The 23,386-nt window shown below is 63.5% G+C and overlaps 1 protein-coding gene and 1 non-coding gene across 3 annotated transcripts; one reads left to right on the forward strand and one right to left on the reverse strand.

Moving 5' to 3' along the window:
• The first annotated feature begins 14 nt into the window (after positions 1–14).
• On the forward strand, positions 15–16,971 carry LOC119868345. 2 transcript variants are annotated; one of them, XR_005386050.1, is made up of 4 exons: positions 15–254; positions 5,716–8,697; positions 13,989–16,240; positions 16,747–16,971. It is a non-coding gene; the product is annotated as an uncharacterized LOC119868345 (transcript). The 2 variants fall into 2 exon arrangements; XR_005386049.1 differs by lacking the exons at positions 13,989–16,240; positions 16,747–16,971 and adding an exon at positions 10,799–12,729.
• ASMTL (acetylserotonin O-methyltransferase like) lies at positions 4,229–22,301 on the reverse strand. The gene is given in 14 exon segments (XM_038586714.1): positions 4,229–4,951; positions 6,290–6,412; positions 8,341–8,484; positions 9,146–9,263; positions 10,767–10,942; positions 13,266–13,428; positions 15,106–15,244; positions 15,246–15,476; positions 16,115–16,223; positions 16,679–16,740; positions 18,271–18,335; positions 18,459–18,506; positions 20,667–20,798; positions 22,145–22,301. Coding segments are annotated over 14 exon segments (1,830 nt in total). The 5' UTR covers positions 22,238–22,301; the 3' UTR covers positions 4,229–4,724.
• Positions 22,302–23,386: the final 1,085 nt, after the last annotated feature.

Genomic DNA, 23,386 nt, shown 5'->3' on the forward strand with positions numbered 1-23,386 from the left:
GCCGCCGTGACCTTGTGAAGGTCGCCGCGGGCCCTGGGCGCTCCCGGCGGGGGGAGGGGGCGGCGGCGGCGGCGGGTCCGCGAGCTCGGGCTCCTTCCAGCCGCTGGCCCCCCGGGCGCGCCCAGCACCGCGACCCTGACCCTGCGCGACCCGTCCCCCGACCGCGACCCCTTGGCCCCGTGTGCTGACCCCGAGGTCACGTCGCGGCCCCGGGCTCCTCTGGAAGACCCCAAGGTCAGCTCGAAGACCGCAAGGTCAGGTCGCCTGCCACCTGCACTTCCCCCCTCCAAAAGCCCACAGTCCCCACGACTGGCCGCCCGACCCGTCCTCACTCCAGCGCCCCGCCCACTGGCCCATGCGGACGCCCCAGACCAACCCCAGCGAGCCCAAGCCTGGGCCCCCCCAAGACCCCCGCGCCCTCATGTGGGGGTGCTGCAGCCCGCATGGATGGGTGACTCGCGGCGGCGCTCGCTGCACGGGGCCATGCTGAGCCGGCCACGCATGCACCTGTGCATTCGTGCACCTGCACACACACGGGGCACCTGCGCACGCAGAAGGCACCTGCACACGCACACGCAGACGGCACCTGTGCACACGCAGACGGCACCTGCACACACGCGTGCACCTGCACACAGAGGGCACCTGCACACGCACACGCACTTGTGCATTCGTGCACCTGCACACACACAGGGCACCTGCGCACACTCAGAAGGCACCTGCACACGCACATGCACCTGTGTGTCCAGCTGCACACGCAGACGGCACCTGTGCACACGCAGAAGGCACCTGCACATACGCGTGCACCTGCACACGCAGACGGCACCTGTGCACACGCAGAAGGCACCTGCACACACACGTGCACCTGCACACACACATGCACACACACCCCGGGCACCCCCAGGAGGGAAGCTCAAGCCCGGACACGGTGTCCTGCGGAACGTTCCATTGACCTTGAACCTCTTACTGGATTGTAACCGAGCGAGCGATCCGAGTGGAAGGTGTGTCGCTCGGAGTGGAAGGTGTGTCGCTCGCTGGCTTGGCCGCAGCGGGACTCCAGCTCCGGGAGGCGCCCTCAGGGCTCCGCCCGACTGGCTTTAGGCCTCCCTGTCTCTCTTCCTGTCTCTCTCCTGTCCCTGCCTCCGCTTCCGTCCTCCTCCTCCCTGCTCCCGTGCTCGCCCCACTTGTGTTTGCTCCCCTGCGTCCCCCTGGCAGGTAGGGAACCCTTGAGCGGGTGGCCGGATGCCAGCAAAGCATCGCGGAGCTTTGTGTCCTTGTCCAGTTCCCTGTGTCCTTGCGGATGCCGGCTCCGCCCAGGCCTGGCCTCTGGGAGAGGCAGGTGAGGCTGGAGCACCCGTGCTGGCCAGGGTGCAGGGGGTGCTGGGGGAGCACCCAGAAGTCACTTAGAAGGCCCCAGGGTCTGGGCTCGCGAACACGGCGTTGGAGATTCTGGCACATTCTGGGGGCTTCGCTGGGACAGGGAGCGGGAAGGTCCCCGGAGGGCCCCAGGCTTGGCGCAGCGGCCGTGGGGGGCACCTCCAGGTGACAACAGTACGGGCCTGTCTGGGCCGGAAGGGCCGGGCACCGAGTGCCAGTGCCCCAGAGGTCTGCTGGGAGGGGGGGCGCCCAGGCTGACGACTGCAATGGAGTTGGGACGAGCGAGGAGCTTCTCTAGAGCGCCGGGCTCAGCCGTGGGGGGCTCCTGCCGTGGGGGGCGGTTAGCCTCTGCCCTCCGCTAGCTCTGAACTCCCAGCAGCCGGCTCGGAGCCCTGGGGGCCCCGGGAAGCTTCTGGAATCCGTTTGCACGAACCAACAGGAGCCCTTGCACTTAGGGCTAATTGAGGTTCAGGACACGTTTTCCCTCGGGTGGGGGGGGGGGTGGGCGGGTAGGCTCAGGCACTGACCTGTTCGTCCTTGGAGTGTGTGTGCGGGTGACACAGGGCCCGGGATGCACGGGAGCTGGCCCTACAGAGCAGGGGGCTGAGGAACACTAGAAACCAAGAAGCTCGTGTCCCGGGAAAGGCCACAGCCTGCACGGTCTCACCGGGATAGGGGAGGGGTGGCAGGGGAGGCAGGGAGGCCCGGGGCCTGCAAAGGGTTGTTTCCAGCCCGCGCGGGGACCCTGAGAAGCACCCCCGAGCCTAAGACTGCACGGGGCGCCCCGGGTGCTCGCCTGGCGCCGGGCCAGCAGGTGCCTCACGCCGCGGCCCCACGGTGTCTGGAAAACGGGTGTGGGAATTAAACAAATAAAAGATTGTAGTAAAACTGTTGGCAAAGATTGTGCCTTGCAGCTGATGGCTGAGAACGACGGGGTGGGCTGCGCGCTGGGGGTGGGGGTGCCTTCCCTGAGGCCTGCCTTTAAGGAACCCGGTCGGTTGGGTCAGATGGTGCCCCCCCCACGGGACCCTGTGATGCCGGTGGTCAGGAGGGTGGTGACGCGTTCCCCGGGGGCGCTGCTTGGAGCCCTGGGGTCACACACCTGCCCAACGACAGGCCGGGTGCGTCCAGGAATAACTGTCCCCTGCACAGGTGCTGGTGGGGGGGGGGCAGCCGCAGAATTCCACCCTCCAGAGCCCCCCTGGCTCCTGAAGACTAAGGCCCTTTAAAGACACGCGTACCCGGCTCTGCTCCCCGTCAGACGCCCCTAAAAAGAGCTGTATTCCCGACAAACGAAGAGGCAGGTCGTGTGGCAGCGAGGCCCCACGTCGTAATCTCATTTTTCTGGTGTTTTACTACCAAAAGAGACACGGGACAGCGCGTGGTGTAAGGAACCCACGGACTGTCGCCGCCTTCTGAGATGTTATCTGGCCGCTGGCTCCCAGCCGTGGTCTCCGTGGGTCGTGGGGTCGGGGCGCCGGGGGATGTGCACGCCCAGGGGCGGCCCGTGCTGGGCCCGGGGTCGTGGGGTCGGGGCGTCGGGGGCGCAGGCACAGAGCAGCCGGGACCACGGGGGGGGGGGGGGACGACTTGGATGTTCCGAGGGGCCTGGTGAGGAGCGCGGTTGCTTCTACCCCTGCGTCCCTGAGACAAGTGGCAGCCACCGAGAGCAGGTGTGCGATGTCACCGGGTCCGTCAGCGTCACGCAGCGCGGCCACCCCGAGAGGGCACCAGCCCTCCCTGCTTAGCACCAGCCCAGGACAGGGGCGGCGGACCCGGTGCAGGAGGGGACCCCGCGGTGAGAGGAGCCCGGGTCACCTGCCCCAGGCCGGGTCAGGGGTCGGAAGGGGTGGGAGGAGCCCGGTCACCTGCCCCAGCCCCGCGCAGGGGTCGGACGCGGTGGGAGGAGCCTGGACGGGGTGGCAGGAACCCGGGTCACCTGCCGCAGGCCGGTTCTGGGGTCGGACGGGGTGGGAGGAGCCTGGACGCGGTGGGAGGAGCCCGGGTCACCTGCCCCAGGCCGGTTCTGGGGTCGGACGGGGTGGGAGGAGCCTGGACGCGGTGGGAGGAGCCCGGGTCACCTGCCCCAGGCCTGCGCAGGGGTCGGACGCGGTGGGAGGAGCCCGGGTCACCTGTCCCAGGCCTGCGCAGGGGTCGGACGCGGTGGGAGGAGCCCGGGTCACCTGTCCCAGGCTGGTTCTGGGGTCGGACGGGGTGGGAGGAGCCTGGACGCGGTGGGAGGAGCCCGGGTCACCTTCCCCAGGCCTGCGCAGCGGCACCTACGCGGTGGGTGGGGCCTGGGTCACCTGCCCCAGGCCAGTTCAGGGGTCCGACGGGGTGGGAGGAGCCCGGTCACCTGCCCCAGCCCCGCGCAGGGGTCGGACGCGGTGGGAGGAGCCTGGACGGGGTGGGAGGAGCTCGGTCACCTGCCCCAGCCCCGCGCAGGGGTCGGACGCGGAGGGAGAGGCCTGGGCGGGGCGCGAAGGGCCTGTTTCAGGGGCGCCAGGTGAGGCCTTGAGCCCGAACCCTCGTCCTGCAGCAGGGCAGCTGCGGGCACCGCCCTGGACGCCGCGGCCCCGCTCATCACCACCTCATCCCTCTTCCACCCCAGGCTCCGATCGACACCCAACTTGCCATTACTATTATTATTATTATTTTTAAAATTTGGACTCTGACCAAAAGAATGCATTGACGTCTGCGTGAAGGCACATCTAATGAGACAACATCGAGCACAGGCGCGATTGGTGTGAGTCTACACGCTCACACGTAGACGTAACTTGGCGTCTCTGTAGAAAACCCGTCCAGACAGAGAAAGCTACTGGGCGTATAAGCATGTGGAGGCCCGCGCAGTTGCTCATTTTTACTATTTTTATTTAAGGATTTATTTATTTGAGACAGAGCGCGCACGTGCACCAGTGCACACGCGCGTGGGAGGCGCGTCAGCCACCAGGGATGTGACCGACTGGACCGTTTTCCTAATAATTCCAGAACGTCCGCTCACAGACACCTTGCGAGCTGCTCTGCACTGTCATTGCCCGATATACAGAAGAGCGCAAGGCACCTGCCTGTTCAGAAGATAAATTAAGGCACACGTACACAAGAGTTGAGCGTGACACGCGTCGCTCGGGGACCTGGGTGGAAAGGAGTCCTGTCCACCCCATGACCCGCCACCTGCGTGAGGCAGCAGCTGCTTAAACACACGCAGAAGCGCGGGGAAAAGAGGCGTGGAGGAGGCGCCCAGGGGGCCTGGGTGCCACCGGGCCTTTGCACAGACTGCGTGGCTCCCGCCACGGCAGCGGGACCTCCGGCGAGCGCCCTGCGCCTGCTGCGGCCTGCCCCACTGCTGGGGCTCAGGGCGGCGAGGCCCGGGTGCCCAGCAGCAGGTGCAGCGCGCCCCCCGCCGCGGCCGCCACCTGCACGTCCCGGAAGCCGTGCTGCTCCAGCAGGTCCCGGTACTCCGCCCCGCTGCGGCCGCGCCCCCGGGGGCGCACCAGCAGGCTCAGGGCCGCCGCCAGGTTGCTCCGCCCCGTCGCTGGGTCCTCGTCCACGGTCTCCTCGGCCACCAACACGCCGCCGCCTACGAAGCACACAGCCAGCTTGCGGTCAAGGGCAAGGTTTCCACGGTGGGCCCCGTGGGGACACCCCGCACGGGGGTGGGAATGTAGTGAGGGGACTGCCGGGCCTCCTGCGGCGAGGTGGGGACACTGCCCGCCAGTGTGCAGGGTGAGCAGAACCACAGGGGACAGAGACCCAGACCCTGGGATGGGAGGAGGACGCAGGACCGGGACGCGGAGCCGGGGGCGAGCCCAGCGCTGGTGGACACAACCCGGGGCCGGGATGGTTCACCTCGTGCACACGGGTGGGGGAAACTGAGTCTGGGTGCAGGGGACCGCGGCCCCATCACGGCGCACGCATGCTGGAAATCCCATAAGAAAATCTTACAAAAGGCCAGTTTGAGCTCTGCGACCCCTGCGCCCTGGGTGCAGGCCACCCGCGAACTGGCAGCTCTGCAGGTGCAGGGAAGCTCCTGGGGTGCGAGCTCTGACATCTGTGAACCTGTCTGGGGGGAAGCCTCAGCGCCCCGGGCTCGCCCCTGCACTCCCCTAGCCGGACCTCCTGGCCATGAACGTCGCCTGCAACCGCACTGTCCCAGGGTCACATCCTCGCCCAGCTCTGGGGTCCAGGGGGGACACGCTCCCTCCACAGGCTCCGGGGAGGGGCCCTCCTGCCTCCTCTCGCCTGCACACTCTGCATGTCGCCTGGGCCACAGCCCTGTCTCTACGCATACACGCCCTGTTGCACTTCACACTTCAGTTCCTTCTTTCTTTTTGTGCAAAATAGGAGACCCCACATGACGGGCACCTCCCGGCCCAAGTGCAAGACTACAAGCAGCCTCACGGTGCACAAAACAGGACACGCGGATGGCCGGCTCGTTTACGCTCCCCAAGGCCGCAGGGAGGCCCCCCCAGAACTGCTTCGCCAGATGCCAGGAGCTCAGGACGCGGAAATGAGAGCCGTGGTTCCGGGACTGGGACCTCGAGGGCCTGCGACGGGGCCGCGGGGTGGCTGGATGCATCCTGCTGCACGGCCTGACGGGCCATGGCGGCTGTGACCGCCTCGGACACGGCCCCGGGGACACGGAGCGCCGAGGCCAGCAGTCGGGAGGTGCACAGCCTGCGTCCTCAGAGGGACCACTTGGGGCGCGTCCAGGAGCCTCCGGGGCCCCAGAGCGCAGACGCCAGTCACCGGCTTTATGGGGCCAGGACACGGGGCTCCGGTGAGAGGTTCCCAGAGCTCCCGGCACGCTCCCCGCGGACCAAGCCGGGTCACCTGGCTCTCCGCCAAGCCACCTCGTCCTGTCTTTCCTTTCTGGGTGCGCATGTGCAGGAAGGCCCCGGCCCGGGCCCCGTCTCACCTGGCTTGCAGCGGCCTGACAGCCGGCCCAGCAGCGCGTGCACCTGGTCGTCCGGCCAGTCGTGCAGGATTCTGGAGAGCACGTACAGCTCTGCCTCCGGGAGGCTGTCCTTGAAAAAGTCACCTGGGAACAAAATAAAGAAATAAGAAAATAAAAAAAATAATAATAATAATAAAAAGAAATAAGAAAATACATAAAAAATAAGGAAATTAAAAGAATACTAAGTAAAATAAAATTTATAAAATGAGAAAAAAAGAAAAACTCAGGAGAAAATAAATGAATAATAAGAAATAAATAAAATGAAATTAAAAAAAAGAAAAGAAAAAGGAAAACTCACATGGAAAAAAGAATTATTAATTAATTAAATGAAGTAAAAAAAAAAAAAAATCACCTGGTGTGGAAACAAGGTGCCATGAGCCCGTCAGGGACGCGGGAGCTACGTGTCCACCCGACAGACACATGACGGGGGGGGGGAGTCGGCCGCTCCCCAGAACTGCTGGCAGCAGGGACAACTGTGTCCTGATCCCAAAACATGCCAGAAGTCCGAACCCTGGGCCGTCAGCACGCGTGCCCTTGGGCCGGGTCGCGGCGCCCACGGGATTCAGGACCGCAAGGGTTTCTTTTCAAGCTGCTCCCACGTTTGCATCCACCCCCTGCCCCGGCCCTGGAAGTTCTCCCTCGCGTCTAACTCAAGGCTTTCCTGCTCCAGCTTGTGTGGCCGTGGTGGGTGCAGACACCTGCAGACGCCCACCTCTGCCGATCCACGTCCCCACGTGCCCGCCCAGCACTGCTGCTTCCAGGGCCGCTGACACGGCCGCTCACGCTCACGTTATATGACGTGGAGATGCACACAACTGTGCACGCACACACGGAAACTCATGTGCATGCACACACGCATGCAGACCACACGCAGGCGCACACACACTGCATGCACATCACACACACACGTAGCTGCACACACGCGCATAGACAAATACACGGATGATGCACACATGCATGAACATGCAGAGACAAATACATGCATAGATACGTTTAAATGCACATACACACACGCAACACACACTCAGACAACACATGTATCACATGCACACACAGGGACACCGACACAGAGATATGTATACAGGCACGTGCATGCAGACAGGCAACACACGGGCATGCACACGCACAGACACACACGTGCAGGCACATGCACACAGAGACTGAGACTTAAAGACATCAGACATAGAGATATGCACAGATGCAAACACACACACTGCATGCACACACAAACACACGTGTGTACATGCACACACAAACACATGCAGAACAGACTTACGTTTGCACGCACAGACAACGCACACATGCACGTACATGCAAAGACAACAAATGCATGCATGCACACACAGACGTTTGCGTTTACACAGACACACACGTACACACACACTCAAACACACGTGTCATAAGCACACACAGGCACACTGACACAGAGACATGTACACAGGCACAGATGTGCATGCATACAGGCAACATGCATACATGCACACGTGCAGACACACAAGCGTGCATGCACATGTGCACAGAGACTGAGACAAAGACATCACGCACAGAGATATGCACAGATGCAAGCACACACACAGGCACAACTACATGCCCACACAAAGAAGACACACGTGTGTACATGCACACACAAACACATGCAGACAAACAGACATACATTTGCATGTACACAGACAACACACACATGCACATACATGCAGAAACAACAAATGCATGCATGCACACACGCAAAGACGATTGCATTTACACATACAACACACACGTATCATAAGCACGCACAGGCACACCGCACAGACGTGCCCAGGCACACATGTGCATGCATAGGCACACGCACGCACACGCCCAGACACACACAGAGCCATCCCCCACACAGGTAACCGCATGTGCACACACACAAATACACCCATGTTCACATTCCCAGAAGACACGCACACCCACACCCTGCACGCACACCCCGTAGAAGCCCATACGGTCGGCCGAACGTCGACGCTTGGCAAACACAAAGCAGCGCGCACCTGGCACGAAGCTGATCTGCTCCGAGGGCCGCCCTCCGGGCTGGAAGCACGCGACGTGCTCGAGGACGTCCGGGAGGTCGAACACCGTCACCCTCATGCGCGGGTACTCGTGGGCCAGCTCGTGGGCCAGCGCGCCCGTGCAGCCTGCGGGGACGCACACCTGCTCCGTGACCCGCCCGTGCCCCCTGGCCGGCCGCCCCGGTTCCACCTTGGCTAAACCAAAGTGATGCCTGAGCACGCACACTGCGGCCGGAAGGCAGCTGCTGGCAGAGATCTCTGCTGTCTCACACAGGCCGCGGGGCCTCTCGGGGTCAGGACCTGGCTAGGCACGGCAAGACCGGTGCTGGCCCAGCGCAGGTGAGCCGGGGCTCCGGGTGGGCATAGACTCACCCAGGGAGCATCGTGGCCCAGCTGGGGGGGGGGGGCTGCACTCCTCCCATCTCCTTTCTGCGGCAAGAATGTAGATGTGATGGCTGGCGCCCCAGCAGCCGCTCTGGGCCACCAGGAGGAGCGGCGTACAGATGACCAGGAAATGAAAGCTGGCAGCTCTGGGCTCCCCGTGGGCCCCCAGATTCAATGTACCCCTTGCCCATCCCTAGAACCTCCTCGCACTTGGGATGATCTGCCCCCAAGCCCCAGCCGGCGGCACGGCCAAACCCAGGGACTTCGCTGCTGCATGCAGAGGGGAACCCATTTTGGACATCGCATTAGCAGATGAGGCGGGCGGGACTTCTCCCGGGGAACACACAAAGTCGTCTGCGCCCCATTCCTGGCCCCAGGGGGTGGGGGTGCTGTGGCTACGCACCTCCCAGGTCACAGGCCGAGGTGAACCGGGACAGGTCGAAGGCCGTGGCCACCCGGCGGGCCGTCAGCTTGCTGAGGCCGTGCATGGCCCGCATGAACTGCAGCGTCGTCTGCTGGCTCTGAAACGGGACGGGGTCTGAGGGACCCACCAGGCCCAGGGGCTCCTGGGGCCCGGCTGCTGGCCCCACCCCGCCTTTCTGCAGGGAGCATGAGGGGGCAGCCAGGACAGGGAGCTGCTCCAGGGGGAGGGGGGGCAGTCAGGCCTGGGCCGCGTGGGTGTTCCTATGGGGCCCAGCCCTTCGGGGAGGGGTGGGGGGGGCGGAGCCAGGTCAGGCGGGCTCTGCTGGGGCAGGGCAGGGTCCAGCTCAGGGTGGGGTCCTGCCGGGAGCGAGGGAGGGAGGGCAGCTCCAGTGGGATCCAGATCCGCCCTTCAAAACAGACGCCCGGGGCCAGGATCTGGAGTCAGCCAACCTGCGCTCACCCTAGAGCCCCCAGGCTCCCCAGGAAGGGTGTCGCTGCACAGCAGGCGGGAGGGACCAGGTGGGGTCTCCCCGGTGGCCCATGCAGCGGGCACCGTGCTGGTGACCCTCTGCCCGCTGATCCTTCGGACCCTGTAGCCACCACCCCCCCCCCCTCCGGGGTCGCGTGTGGGCAGGGCCTCTGCAGGGGGAGGGGGAACCCAAGCCCCTGCTGGGACAGGTGGCCACTGAGATGGCCAGCGGAGACGGGGTGGGGGCGATGTGCAGGAAGTGGCCCTGAGTCCCACAGGGACAGGCGGGGTTGGGGGGCGCCCACCTGAGCCCCCACCTGGGACGTGGTTCCCCCCAGCCCTGCCCTGCCTTCCGCGCTGCCTCTCCAATGGGGGCCGTGGGGAGAGCTGAGGCTGCGACTGCCCCGCTCTGCGCCCCGGGAACCCTGCCTCCCCTCACCCCCCCACCCCTGCTCTGCTCCCCAGGACCCACCTCCCCGCTCTGGTCCCCATGACCCCACCCCCCACCTGCGCCTGCTCTGTTCCCCTGGACCCCTGCCCCTGCTCTGGTTCCCAGGACCCCTGGCCCCGCTTTTTTCCCCAGGACTCACTCTGCTCCCCGGGACCCCCTACCCCCCTCGCCCCCGGCTCTGCTTGCTGGGACCCTGCCTGGTGCTTCTGTGCCCCACTGTCTCTGCTCAGGATGGTGCCCTCCCCCCCAATTTCCTATGTCAGAACCTAACCCGGAGGGGATGGTTGGCATTGGGACAGTGTCTGGGGTGGCGGGGTCATGAGGTCATGAGGTCATGAGGGTGCAGCCCCACGACGGGCCTGGTGTCCCTGCAGGGCCCAGGCAGACGCGCCCTGCCCCTTCCACCACGACGGAGGGTGGACCCAAGTCCGCAGGCGCCTGGACCTGGGACGGGACTGAGAACCGTGACAAGGACGTGCCTTGCTTGTGCGCCCCCTAGCGGGTGGTGCCCCCCCCAACCCCGTGTCCTTCCCACCCCGTGACCTCCCCTGACCTCCCCATCACCAAGGTGGTAGGCAGAGGCTTTGTAGGAGGTCGCAGGTCACGGGCCGCAGCCATACCCGTGGGTCCTTTTGCAACACACGCGTGTGATGGGCAGGTGTGCGCCCGGAGCCCCAGTACCTGAGCCGGGTCCTCCACCTTCCCGCCCGCAGCTGCGTTTGGTCCCTGTCGCACGGCCACCTCCAGGCGCGTGAAGAGCTCCCAGGTGTGGTCGTCGTGGCGCGTCACCAAGCCGTGGAGCGAATACTCGCCGTCCGACGCCAGGTGCCGGCTTGCCACCTCCGTGTTGCGGTAACCTGGCACGACAGGGCACCGTGGGCGCTCGGGCCGGGGACGCCCCAGGGACCCCACACACCGCACCTGCTCAGGGCTCGGTCATCGCGGAGACCTCAGCCCAGACCCACCCGGAACCAGACTCATGGAAGTGTGACCCGAACATGGGGATACTCCCAGAGGCGGTTCCCCTGAAGCCCGGGGGCCCAGGAGCACCCACGCCACGCCAGGCTGCATACCGCTGCGCAGGGTGGTCTGACACCTACGGCCGTTTACGCGAAGGGGATGAGGCCGTGGGCGATGTGGGTCAGAGCTCTTCCCTTCTCTCCCCTCTTCACACCCGGGTGGCTGTGCGTAGGGCCTGGCCCCCCCGGGGAGCCCCTCTGGGACACCCGCACCCAGAGAACGGGAGGCTGGGGGCTCAGGTGGTGATGGGAGACCCGCATCTGCCAACACAGGGCTCCACCAACTGTCCTCATCGAGACGAGGAGCCGCACTGCGTCCGTCCTAACGCCTAAACCTTGTTCCTTCTGAGCCTTTGGAAGAGCAGCACGACCTGTGCGTGTGCGTGGGAACTGCTCACAGGTTCGCCCGCAGAACCGTGCAAGGGCCCCGCGAAAACGTGCCCGAAGAACCTCCCGGGTGATTGAAAGTCTGGACACGGGAGCTTTCTCCACGTTCTGTCATTCTTTTTGATAGAGGAGGAGGAGATCGTGACAATGATCTGGCTGGGGAGAAAGGCCCGCTTCCCGCGCCCCAAATCCTAACCGCATGCTTGTACGACTTTGTGCAAAGGGCAGCTCCTGGGGCCCAGGCCGGCGCCCCACGTTCCTCCTTATCACGCAGGTGAAGGTACCTCGAGCCCCCTGTCATTCCCAAGGCATCGGAGGGACCATCCATTGGACTGTCTGCTCGGAGACCATGCTCGAGAGTCTCGTTCGTTTCGGCGAACACGCTGTCGCCCACCATCCACCTACCTACCTGTCTATGCTTCCCTCCATTCCCCATCTACCTACTTATCTATTCATCTATTGACCCATCGTTCCATCCATCCATCCATCCATCCATCCACTCAACCATCCTTCCATCCATCCATCCATCCATCCATCCCTCCACTCAACCATCCATCCATCCATCCATGTACCCATCCATCTACCTACCTACCAATCTATCCTTCCTTCCATTCATACATCTACCTACTTAACTACCCATCCATCCATCCACTCAACCATCCATCCATCATCCATGCATCCATTAATCCATCCACCCACCCATCCATCCACCCACCCATCCATCCAGTCTACCATCCTTCCATTTATCCATCTACCTACCTACCCATCCACCCATCTACCTACTTACCTACCCATCTAGTCTTCCTTCCATTCATACATCTACCTACTTATTCATCCATGCATCTATCCATCCGTCCATCCACCAGCCTTATGTTCACCCATCCATCTACCTATCTGTCCATCTATCTATTCTTCTTTCCTTCCATTCATTCATCTACCTACCTACACATCTATTATCCATAGACCCACACATGCATCTACTTACTTACCTACCTACCCATCTATTCTTCCTTGCATTCATACATGTACCTAATTACCTACCTCTCCAACCATGCATCTATCCATCTGTCCATCCATCCACTCAACCATCCATCCATTATCCATGCATCCACGCATCTATCCATCCATCCACCTACCTACCCATCTATTCTTCCTTCCATCCATTCACCCACCTACTTACGTACCTATCTATCCATCTGTCATTCCATCCATCCATCCATCATATCCATCCATCATCCATCCATCATATCCATCCATCATCCATCCATCCATCCGTCATATCCATCCATCCATCCGTCATATCCATCCATCCATCCATCCATCCATCCATCCATCATTTCCATCCATCCATCCATCCATTATCCATTCATCCATCCATCCACCTATTCATCTATCCAACCTCAGTCTATCCATCCAAATCTCCTGTTACCTACCTAGCTATTTCCCCTCCCTAATATCTATGTACCTGTGTATCCATGCCTTTATCTCATCTGTCTAAATAATTAAAAACATGTATCTGCCTTGTGCACATGCCTATTCCACTGGTTGTGTTTCTCTCGTGAACCCTGAGGGATGCAGCTCCTTTGAGAGCAGAGCCCGTAATGACGTCACTCTCCTGACATGCACGTACACTCAATACGTTTCCTCTCCCCCATTCTCTCTTCTTATTCTCCGGGAAACGCCATGTTCCGCCTTCGCTCAGAAGCCACCTTTACTCGGTGAGCGACTTCCACCTGCGAACACTGTCAGCACAACACGTAGGAGGTCCCCTTACCTCCGTCTGTCTTCTCCAGTAACCCCAGGGCCACACAGGCATCCAGGAGCCGTCCAGTTCCACACACTGAGGCATCAATTCTGCCCGCAACCTCCGCGGCCTTCAGGGGGGCCTCGTCTTTCAGTACGTCGAACACCTTCAGCTTGCAAGCCGTGAACAGGGCCTGTGCGTTAAAAACAAGTACAATTACACTTACTACGTGACCTGTCAGGTACTTTTTACTGCTACGGACCCGAAAGAAGGAGGTCAAAGCTGTGAAAACCGTCAACGGCAACTTCTCCAGGGACACCTGGGTGGCTCGGTGGTTGAGCATCTGCTCTTGGCTCAGGGCGTGATCCCGGGGTCCCGGGATTGAGTCCTGCATCGGGCTCCCCGCAGGGCCCTGCTTCTCCCTCTGCCCCTCGGCTTGGTCAGCTCACCTGACCGCCGGGAGCCCTTTGTCAGGAGAATGATGTGATAGGTGGGCAGATGGGTGCACAGGTAGGCAGGTAGGTCGATAAATGGATGGATGCTAGATCTGGGAGATGGCACGTAGGTAAGTAGATTTATGGACACAGATAACTGACGGTCTGGTGATGCGCATGGGGGCGGACAGGTAATAGTTTGATGACTGGTAGGCAGGTAGCTAAGAGATCATAGACGAGCAGATGCCGGGAGCACAGCGGACCTCCATCCTGTGACAATGCAATGTTGCCTGAGCTCTGTTTTAACTATTATTTGCAGGAAAATTCATTATTTCGAGGCCTGACACAGCACAACCACCTGATCACGACAGCTCCTGCCGTGCCAAGGCCGTCAGAGGGAGGCGGCCGGTGGGGTGTGAGGGGTGTGGGAGGGAGCAACCCCCGCAGCCACTGATGTGGCGACCCCTGCGGAGCCCAAGCACGGGAAAGGCCACCCCCCTGCAGCCTCTCAGGGGCCCAGAGCCCTCGGGCAGCCGGAAGGTTGGCCGAGCGGGGCCGCGGGAGAAGGCCGGAGAGAAGAGGAGACCGCCGGGTGGGCGTGCCGCCGTGGCCGCGATCGTGAGGACGGCCAGGTGCGCGTGTGCCTGAGACGCTGTGCCGGCAGGCCTGTGAGCACGCAGGAAGGACGAGGAGGCCACAGGCACTGGCACCCGCGGGCTCCCGCGAGCACCAGTGGCCTGCAGGCGCTCACCCCACCTGGGGCACCCTGTGGCTGGGATCCCGAGGCCACGGCACGGTGAGGACACAGATCCCTGCACACAGCTGGTGACCTGGCGCCAGACCCCCCCCACCTGCCACCTGGCCAGAGGGAATGCGCTGGGCGTCCCGAGGCTGCTGCAACGGCCAGCCTTCTGGCCTCGTCTCCCTGGGCCACAGTAGAGGCCTCTCAGGGGTGCACCGTGTCCCCGTGCTGCGGTCATCAGACCCTGTGCACCTTCAAATACCCATAGACACCTCGCCCCCAAGAGATATGCCCAAGTCCTGACCCCTAGAACCCGAGATGGGAGTCGAATGTGGAAACAGGGTGTTTGCAGATGGGAGGACGTGAAGGCTCTGACACGAGGTGGCCCTACGTCCAATGACCGGGGTCCTCGTAAGAGACAGAAGAGGAGCTGCAGATGCGGAGGAGGAGCCCCGTGAGGACGGAGGCGGAGACGGGAGGGACGCGGCCACCAGCCTGGGGACACCTGGGGCCCAGATGCCGGAAAAGGTGGGAGGGCCCCTCCCTGGAGCCCCAGCCCTGGACCTCGGTGGTCCTGCCCCCCTGGAGCTCAGAGTGTGGTCTCCAGAGCCGGGGAGGATGAATTCCTGTGGTGTTAAGCCCCCCGAATCTGCGGTCATCGCTGACGGCAGCCCCAGGACGCTCAGACCAGTACCTTCGACGCTTTAAAGCCATCTATGAGTCCTAGAAGGTCCGCTGGGAACGGGGGCGGGCTCTCCACCGCGCCGTTGGCCTCGGCTCCCCGCGTGCCCGCAGCAGCCTGTCCTCCGGGGCCGCCTTCGATGCCCCCCGCAGGGGTCCGAGCCGCCACCCTCCACGTCGCTCAGGTCCTCGAAGGTGTCGACGGCCGGGATGGAGTCGTGCTTGACGCGCCGCACGTCGTGGCGGCCGGGCGGGTAGTAGAGCTCCACCAGCTTCTTGCAGAAGTGGTTCAGGGGGAAGCCGACCACGTTGAGGAAGTCTCCGTGGACGTACTCCACCAGCATGCCGCCCAACGCCTGGATCCCGTAGCCCCCCGCCTTGTCCCTGAGCGCGGGGAGCGACCGGGTGGGGGGCAGACGGCGGGACCGTTACGGGACCAACCAGAGTCCTGGGGGTCGCACGATCGCTTCCCTGTGGCCCTCCGATCCCACAGCCTGGGGCAGGGAGCCCAGCGACCACCCCGGGGCCCTTCGGGGACCAGTCTGGCTCTGCGCAAACTGCTAAGCGACCCTTGAGTCCTCAGCACGGGCAGTGGCCAGGTGTCACTGGCTGGCGGTCTCCGGGCTCCCTGCCTCCTACATGCACCCTGGGGCATGGCCCTGAGGACCCCGATCAGCGCCTGTGCCTCTGCCGAGACCTCCTTAAGGATGGAGGAAGGGCCGTGCAAGAGCCGCTCCTTCCTGGGCGCTGACACCTGCCTCCCCGGTGCCGCCGCGAGGGATGCAGGGGCGCCCTCCCCTGTCCCACCCGGCGCGTGCACGCAGGCCTGAGCCTTGGTCACATCAACCACAGCACACGGCGGCTCCTCTGGGGCAGGTGTCCCCACGCCGCTGAGGCTTGTGAGTACACGTCCCACCACCCCCAGAGGCGTCACGGTGACAGCGACCCCCGCACGGCAGTGTTGCCGGGAAGCAGGTGCATCGCGAGGGCCGGAGGCACGCGTCCCCGTCGGGGGCACTCACATGGGCTCGCCGCTGTCGATGTACTCCCACAGCAGCTCCTCCGACAGCCGGGAGAACCTGACCGTGGTCTCCTCGTGGAACTGACACACGTCCGTGTCCAGCTGGCCGCCTGCAGCACGGGCCGAGGTCAGGGCGCCCCCCGCCGACCTCTCTGCCCCTGCTCGCCCCACCCGCCAGGGGGGATGGTCAACCGCGGGGTCTGGGGGGGACGGGGAACATGAAGCCAGCGAACCCCGCGAGTGGGGGGACCGCGGCGCACAGGGCTCCTCGGGCTCTCCCTCTAGGACCTTCCGCCCTGCGGCCAGGTGTGCGGCCAGGTGAGCCAGCGGCGGCCACGCCTTGTGCGCTGCACAGGACCAGCCAGCGAAAGCGCCCGTGCAGGTCACACCCACGGTGACCCCGTGTCCCGTGGGGGCGCACAGGCCTCCAGGCAGCCCTGACCTCTGCAGAGAGGGGCGCAGATGCGCTCACGGGGGACCCGAGGGCTCAGCTCTGCAGGGACACCTGCCCCTCCCGCGGAGGCCCAGACCCGGGACGGGGACGCGGACGCGGCTGGCGCGGTACCTTTGCTGCAACAGTGGATGATGGCGACGCCCGTGAACACGCTGTGCTCCTTGCCGTTCAACCTGCAGGACGCCCTGGACGTGACGGGTCGGACCCCGCGGGGGCGCCTCCCTGCCACCCGCCATCAGCCCGTGTCTGTCTGTCCGTGCGTTGCTGCTGCGGCTGCTGTGTGAGGGGCCCGCCCACGGGACACGGCGGGGACAGGTGCGGAGGGACAGGTGTGACCCTCCCCGAGACCACAGCTGAGGTCCCCATCCCACCCTGGACATAGGCCGCTCCCCAGGGGGCTGACCCTACCCGGGACCTCAGTTGAGGACCCCTCCCACCCTGGACATGAGCCCCACCCCAGGGCCTGACCCTCCCCCCAAGGACCTCAGCTGAGGACCCCACCCCACCCTGGACATAAGCTGCACCCCAGGGGGCTGACCCTCCCCAGGACCTCAGCTGAGGACTCCACCCCACCCTGGACATGAGCCCCACCCCAGGGGCCTGACCCTACCCGGGACCTCAGCTGAGGACCTCGCCCCACCCTGGACATAGGCCGCTCCCCAGGGGGCTGACCCTACCCGGGACCTCAGTTGAGGACCCCTCCCACCCTGGACATGAGCCCCACCCCAGGGGCTGACCCTCCCCCCAAGGACCTCAGCTGAGGACCCCACCCCACCCTGGACATAAGCCGCACCCCAGGGGGCTGACCCTACCCGGGACTTCAGTTGAGGACCCCTCCCACCCTGGACATGAGCCCCCCTCCAGGGACTGACCCTCCCCCCGAGGACCTCAGCTGAGGACCCCACCCCACCCTGGACATGAGCCCCACCCCAGGGGCCTGACCCTACCCGGGACCACAGCTGAGGACCCCCCCCCGACCCGGGACATTAGCCCCACCCCAGGGGCTGACCCTCCTCGAGGACCTCAGCTGAGGACCCCCCCCACCCGGGACATGAGCCCCACCCCAGGGGGCTGACCCTCCCCGGGACCTCAGCTGAAGTCCTCATCCCACCCTGGACATAAGCCGCACCCCAGGGGGCTGACCCTACCGGGAACCCTCATGTGAGGGCCCCACCCCAGGGGGCTGACCCTCCCCAGGACCACAACTGAGGTCCCCACTGCACCCTGGACATAGGCCACACCCCAGGGGGCTGACTCTCCCCGGGGCCACAGCTGAGGTCCCCACCCCACCCTGGACATAAGCCGCACCCCAGGGGGCTGACCCTACCCGGGACCTCAGTTGAGGACCCCCCCACCCTGGTCATGAGCCCCACCCCAGGGGCTGATCCTACCGGGGACCCTCATGTGAGGGCCCCACTCCAGGGGGCTGACCCTCCCCAGGACCACAACTGAGGTCCCCACTGCACCCTGGACATAGGCCACACCCCAGGGGGCTGACCCCCCCCACCGAGGACCTCAGCTGAGGACCCCACCCCACCCTGGACGTGAGCCCCACCCCAGGGGCCCTGACCCTCCCCAAGGACCTCAGCTGAGGACCCCCCCCACCCGGGACATGAGCCTCACCCCGGGCACAGACCCCGACCCAGGCCCGACCCCTCCCAGGCCCCCCCGCTGCTTCCCGGGGGACCAGGGCGCACACCCACATGGACAGCATCCTGTACGCGTCTTGCTTGTCCACCGGCTTCTCCAGGATCAGCCCCCCGACCGTCTGCAAGAGAACCAAGGAGGGCCGCGCGCTGAGCAGGCCGGGTCTCAGCGTCCGCACCTTGGTCTCTGTCCCCAGCACAGACACAGCAAACAGGCGGCCAGAGAAGGCCACGAGGGCACTCACCACGATGGTGTCCGCTCCGATGACCACGTCGGGGGCCCGGAGGTCCTTCTGCGGGAAATGCAAACGCAGCTTTAGACATGACGCCCGTGTGTGTCTTGTGCAGACACCCTGGTGGCGCGAGGGGTGGGTATGAAGCCAGTCCTACTTGGGAGAGTGGGATCTGGGCTTCCTCGACGTCCCCAGCACGGACCCGAGTGTGAGCCGGGGACCCCGGCATGTGAGGGGCTGCAGCCTGCAGGTGTTCTGTGGTCACGTGATGGGGATGCACCTGCTGGGCAGCACTGCAAACAGCAGTGTCCCGCCCCAGGGGCTCCTCCTCCTTCGTGGTGGGGGTGGGGTGGACGGCAGCGGGGGGGCATGGGGGCACCGGTCCCGGCGCCGCCCCAAATCCTCCCCCAGCTATCCAGAATTAAGGACAAAGCCCTCTCCTGACCCGCTCAATGGCAATTAAGGAGAAGGCCGTCTGGGCAATTAAATCAGTCCGCGTGGAAAATTCAGGCTCGGGGCCGAGCTCGCTCGTCTGGGATCACCTCTGTCTGTAGGGAACCTTGAACCCTGGGCGTCCTTAAACATTAACCTTTCTACCGCTGAAAATCAATTAATCAATACTCGAGTATTTATTGCAATAGCTGATGTTATAGCGCGGGGCACACAGCACGTGTGGTATGACCGGAGTCGCGGTGGGATGTCGCTGTGGCGCCTGGTGACAGATGGCGCACGGCGATCGGGCACCGTGAACGCCTACGGTGGGACGGCGTCTAGTGACCTGCAGGGACACCCTGCGATGCGAGTTCTGTACCGAAGTGCCGCCGCCACGCTCCTCACGATGGTGCATGAAACGACTTCACGGTGTAAATAGTAACGTTGTGTTCATTACGATGGTGTATGAAGTAACTTTATATCGTAAATAATGTTACATTTATTACGATAAGTGTATGAAATAACTATGTTAAAAATAACGAAGTTATATTCATTACGATGGCGTATTAAGTGACTTTATATCGTAAATAACAGCGTTACATTCATTACGATGGTATATTAAATTATATTATAAATAATGACGTTATATTCATTACGATAGTGTATTAACTACTGTATATTATAAATAGCCTTATATTCATTACAATGGTGTGTTAAATGACCTTATATTGTAAATAAAAATGTCACATTCATCACGATGGTGTATTAAATGACTTTGTATTGCAGATGGTGATCTTATATTCCTTATGATAGTGTATTAAATAACTGTATTAAAAATAATGAAAAAAATAAAAATAAAAAATAAAAATGTTATAGTCACTACGATGGTGTATTAAATAACTTTATATTGTAAATAATAACATTATATTCCTTACGATAGTGTATTAAATAACCTTATATTCTAAATAATGTTACATTCATTACGATGGTGTATTAAATAACTTTATATTGTAAATAATGATGTTATATTCCTTAGGATAGTGTATTAAATAACTATATTAAAAATAATGTCATAGTCATTACGATGGTGTATTAAATGACTTTATATTGCATATAATAGTGTTATATTCATTACGATACTGTGTTAAATAACTATATTAAAAATGTTATATTCATTACGATACTGTATTACGTAACCTTATACTGTAAATAATGATGTTATATTCATTACGATGGTGTATTAAATGACTATATTGTAAATAATGATGTTATATTCCTTAGGATAGTGTATAAAATAACTATATTAAAAACAATGTTATACTCCTTAGGATAGTGTATTAAATAACTATATTAAACATAATAACGTATTCATTACGACGGTGCATTGCATGACTTTATCCTGTGACCGACAGCGTTACATCGCGTCCCAGGTAACTCACGTCCTAGCTGATGCTCTATCCGTTATGATGGAGCGTTAAGTAACCCAGACGGTGAACGCCGTCCTCCCCGGCAGGACCGGGTACTGCGAAGGCTACCTGCGAGCAGGTCAGCGCCGACCCCGGCCCCGTCGGGAGGCTGCGGCTGCCACACCGAGACCCCAATGCCACCCGGGGCCTTGGATCCTAACTAGGCCCCGTCACTCCTTTGTGCTCAGTGGTCCTGTTGGGTTCCTCGAGCGCGCGCTGCAGGGGATCAGGCCCACACACTGGGACCCGAGAGCCCAGGACAGTGAGGCCAGCCCAGCGCTCAGGCCCCGAGCCCACCGCCCTCCCAGCCCCGGCCGCTCACCTGGTACATCCTGGCGGCCACCTCCAGGGCCTTCTGCTTGGCCGTTTCCATGGCGTAGGCGTAGGGTGCGGGGAAGGAGGCTTTATCCAGCGTCTCTTTGAACCTCGAAGGAACCACCTCAAACCTGAGACCCTGGAACACGAGAACACGGGGTGTCAGGCGCCGCGGGGAGAGCCCACGGACCCTGAGCACCCTGCGGTCCACGAGGCCCTAACTGCGCGCCGGCTCCTGCCCGGCCTGTCCTCCCGGCACAGGGACCCGTGGGTGCTGCCCGGCGGCCCGGGGGGAGCGGGCTGGCTGGGGCCCAGCGGACCTGGAGGGAAGCCACTGCCGTCCATGCGGCGGCCACGCACAGGCCAGCCGGCTGGCCTGCTTGGGCCGGGGTCTGAGGCTCTGAGCGGTCAAAGGGCTCGCGGAGTGTCCCCGAGGCCGGCACGTCAGCCCCGGGGCGGGACAAGCAGCTGGAAACTGACCGCCCGCACAAAATGCCACGGACACTGCTTGACCGCGGTCCCCAAACACGTGTGGACAGGCAAGGCCGTCCCCGTGGGGGGGCCAGTCACACAGTGACACCACCCCACAGTCGGGTGGGGACCAGCTCCAGGACGGACCCAGCTCAGGCACAGACATGGCCTTGGCCGGGCAGTCCCTCGGCCAGGAGGTCACTAGGCCACTGGGCCTGGCCTGAAGTCTCCAGTCCTAGGCCACGCAGACCACACACACCCCAAGCACCCTGTCACTGGGACCTGGAATCCCTACGCCGTTGCTCCAACGAAGACCCCAGACTGCAGACCCCTGCCCCCTGGTCACACAGACCCCTAGCCCCGGCACCGGCCTGCACTCCTGGTCGCTAGGTCCCCTGGGCAGTATCCCCGCAGGTCAGTGTGCCCCTGGTTACTAGGTCTCCGGCCTCAGACCCCCAGGTCTCCAGGCCCCGGAGTCACAGGACTCCGAGCACTAGTCTCAGGCCTCCAGGTCCCCAGGTGCCCAGCCTCAGGTCCTCCCGGCCCCGGACCCCCAGGTCTACAGACCTCCACGTCCCCAGGCCACCGGGTCACCTGGACCCCCAGCAGTAGCCCGGCAAGTCAGTAGGCCCCAGGCCCCTAGGTCACCGGGTGCCTGAGCACTAGTGCCATGGGTCAGTAGGCCTCAGGCCCCCAGGTCCCCAGGTGCGTGGCCTCAAGTCCTCCCAGCCCCAGACCCCCAGGTCTGCAGGCCCCCGAGTCACCTGGACCCCAGCACTAACCCCGCGGATGGGAAGGCGCCAGGCCCCCAGGTCCCCAGGTGCCCGGTCTCAGGTCCTCCCGGCCCCAGGCCCCAGGCCCCCAGGTCCCCAGGTGCCCGGCCTCAGGTCCTCCCGGCCCCAGGCCTGCAGTCTGCAGACCTCCCGGCCGAGGCCCCCAGGTCACTAAGCCCGGCCCCAGGCCCCGGGTCCCCGGCCGCCCCTCCCCGCCCCAGCCCCGGCGCAGGCCGCTCACCGCCTGGCTGAGGATCTCCCGGCGGCGGGGGGACGCGCTGGCCAGCACCACGCGCTTGTGCAGCAGCTTCCCGATCACCGGGCTCAGCGCCATGGCGCCCGCACCCCGACCCCGAACCCGACCCCGACCCCGCGCCCGCCCCGGCCCGGACCGCAGCGCACGCTCCGACCACGGTCCTCCGCGCCGCGCGCTCCGCGGGCACTGGGGCCCCGCCCCCGCCCCGCCCCGCCCCGCCCCGCCCCGAGGCCCCGCCCCCGTCCCCCCGCCCCCAGGAGGCCCGCAGCCCGCCCCTGCCTCCCGGCCCTACTGAGGCTGCGCGTCCTCTCCGCGCCGCGCCCCAGAGCCCGCGGCGCCGCGGGGACGGTGGGGGTCCTTGTGGGCGGCCTCGGGAGCACCCGTCCGGGGGGCCTGGTGGGCCGTGCGGGGGCGAGCGTGGAGACTGGGGGACCCGGGAAGACGTGGGGGGGCGGAGACGGGAGGGGGGTCCCCGGGAGGAGGCGGGGGAGCGGAGACGGGGGTCCCCAGGAAGACGTGGGGGGGCGGAGACGGGGGTCCCCGGGAGGAGGTGGGGGGGCGGAGGTGGGGCTCCCCTGGGAGGTCCCCGGGAAGACGTGGGGGGCGGAGACGGGGGTCCCCGGGTGGAGGCGGGGGGGGGGGCAGAGACTGGGGGTCCCCGGGAAGACGTGGGGGCCGGAGACGGGGGTCCCGGGGAAGACGTGGGGGGGGCAGAGACTGGGGGTCCCCGGGAAGACGTGGGGGCCGGAAACGGGGGTCCCCGGGAAGACGTGGGCGGGGCGGAGACGGGGGTCCCCGGGAGGAGGCGGGGGGGCGGATACGGGTCCCCGGGAAGACGTGGGGGGGGCGGAGACGGGGGTCCCCCGGAGGAGTCGGGGGGAGCGGAGACGGAGTACTCAGGAGGGCGTTGGGGGGGCGGAGACGGGGGGGGGGGCGGGGGAGGGTCCCTGGGAGGAGGTGGGACGAGCGGAGATGTGGGGGTCGCCTGGGAGGGTCCCGGGAAGGGGTGGGGAGCGGAGACAGGGGTCCCCGGGAAGACGTGTGGGGACTGGAGATGGAGGTCGCTGGGCTGTGCAGGGAGCGGAGATCGGGGGTCCCAGGGAGGGGGTGCAGAGAGCAGAGATGGGGCTCCCCTGGGAGGTCCCCGGGAGGAGGTGGGGGGAGCGCAGACGGCAGGGGGGTCCCCGGGAGGAGGCGGGGGAGCGGAGACGGGGGTCCCCGGGAAGA

Source organism: Canis lupus, chromosome X, assembly GCF_011100685.1.
Source record: "Canis lupus familiaris isolate Mischka breed German Shepherd chromosome X, alternate assembly UU_Cfam_GSD_1.0, whole genome shotgun sequence".
NCBI classification, from domain to species: Eukaryota; Metazoa; Chordata; class Mammalia; order Carnivora; family Canidae; genus Canis; species Canis lupus.